Below are 1019 nucleotides of genomic sequence, written 5' to 3' on the forward strand. Positions count from 1 at the left end.
AGGTGTCCTGGGCGGACGCGATCTGACCACCGTGATCGATTCTGTGCCGCGGAGAGCGACCTCGACGCCGGCACTGTCGCACGGACTGCGCCGGACGTCAGAGGCGTGCGGCAGATCCTCCTGTTTTCGCCAGAGGAGCAAAACCATGAACGTCCGTCAGCAGGTGTCAAGCGCGGCCCTGCACCTGTGGGCGTGCCTGGCTCTGTGCGCGACCACTGACGCTGCGGTCAAGGTCAGCCACCCTCTGCCTTGCATCCCCGAACAGGCGGCTTCTTACAATGCAGCTTCCGAGACCGTCTGCGCCATAACGGCCCACCAGCTGGACGCTCCCATCTACAGCTTCTCTGGTGAGCGCCTTCCCCTGGCCTCCCTGGGGTGCTTCCTGGTCCGGCATTGTCTTGATGTAACTTGCTTTTCCCTCGACAAAGTTGCGTAGCGATGATGTTGTGCGTAGCGAATGTCACTTGTGGACCTTTTCCAACACTTCGTTTCCCAAATGCAGATAGCAGTTGGACATGCTTATCAATAATTCAATCCTAATTATATATAGAAACAATAGAAAGCTATGTGTCTTCCCATCAACGTGTCTACACCCGTTCATCTGGTCTTGAAATCTACCTTTCCTCCCTCTGAAACAGTGTTATCTAAACTTTGGTTGTACACGTACCACTTGAACCGTGTACAAATCGCTGTTCACCAGGATTTACGTTTAGAACATATTTAACAGGGATAACTTAAATTCGAAAGCTTCATTCATCTTGAACCACAAGTACAAAATATTTATCTCCTCTTCAGACACATTTCTAAAACTGCCACAGACAACATTAACGTAGCTACTAGGCAAGATATATAATAACTATTTCGGACAACCTTTCATATAAATGGTGTCTTAATACCTAGTGCTCAGGGGCTCAGCGGGTTAAAGCAGGGGTTCTCAAACTTTTTTAGCTGCGACACCTACTTATTCGACTGATTCGCGACCCAATCCACCAGCAGCAAAGTGATTCTGATAATCACTA

General features: G+C 49.4%; 1 protein-coding gene across 1 annotated transcript in view; it reads left to right on the forward strand.

Annotated features, from left to right (window-relative positions):
* Window positions 1–131: 131 nt before the first annotated feature.
* Window positions 132–1019, forward strand: part of LOC119594906 — a gene marked incomplete at its 3' end in the record, with an annotated part of 18563 nt that continues 17675 nt past the window's right edge. The window contains 1 exon segment of the mRNA XM_037943976.1: window positions 132–347. Within this exon segment, the coding sequence (XP_037799904.1) occupies window positions 146–347 (202 nt within the window).

Source organism: Penaeus monodon, chromosome 34 (assembly GCF_015228065.2).
Source record: "Penaeus monodon isolate SGIC_2016 chromosome 34, NSTDA_Pmon_1, whole genome shotgun sequence".
Classification (NCBI taxonomy): domain Eukaryota; kingdom Metazoa; phylum Arthropoda; class Malacostraca; order Decapoda; family Penaeidae; genus Penaeus; species Penaeus monodon.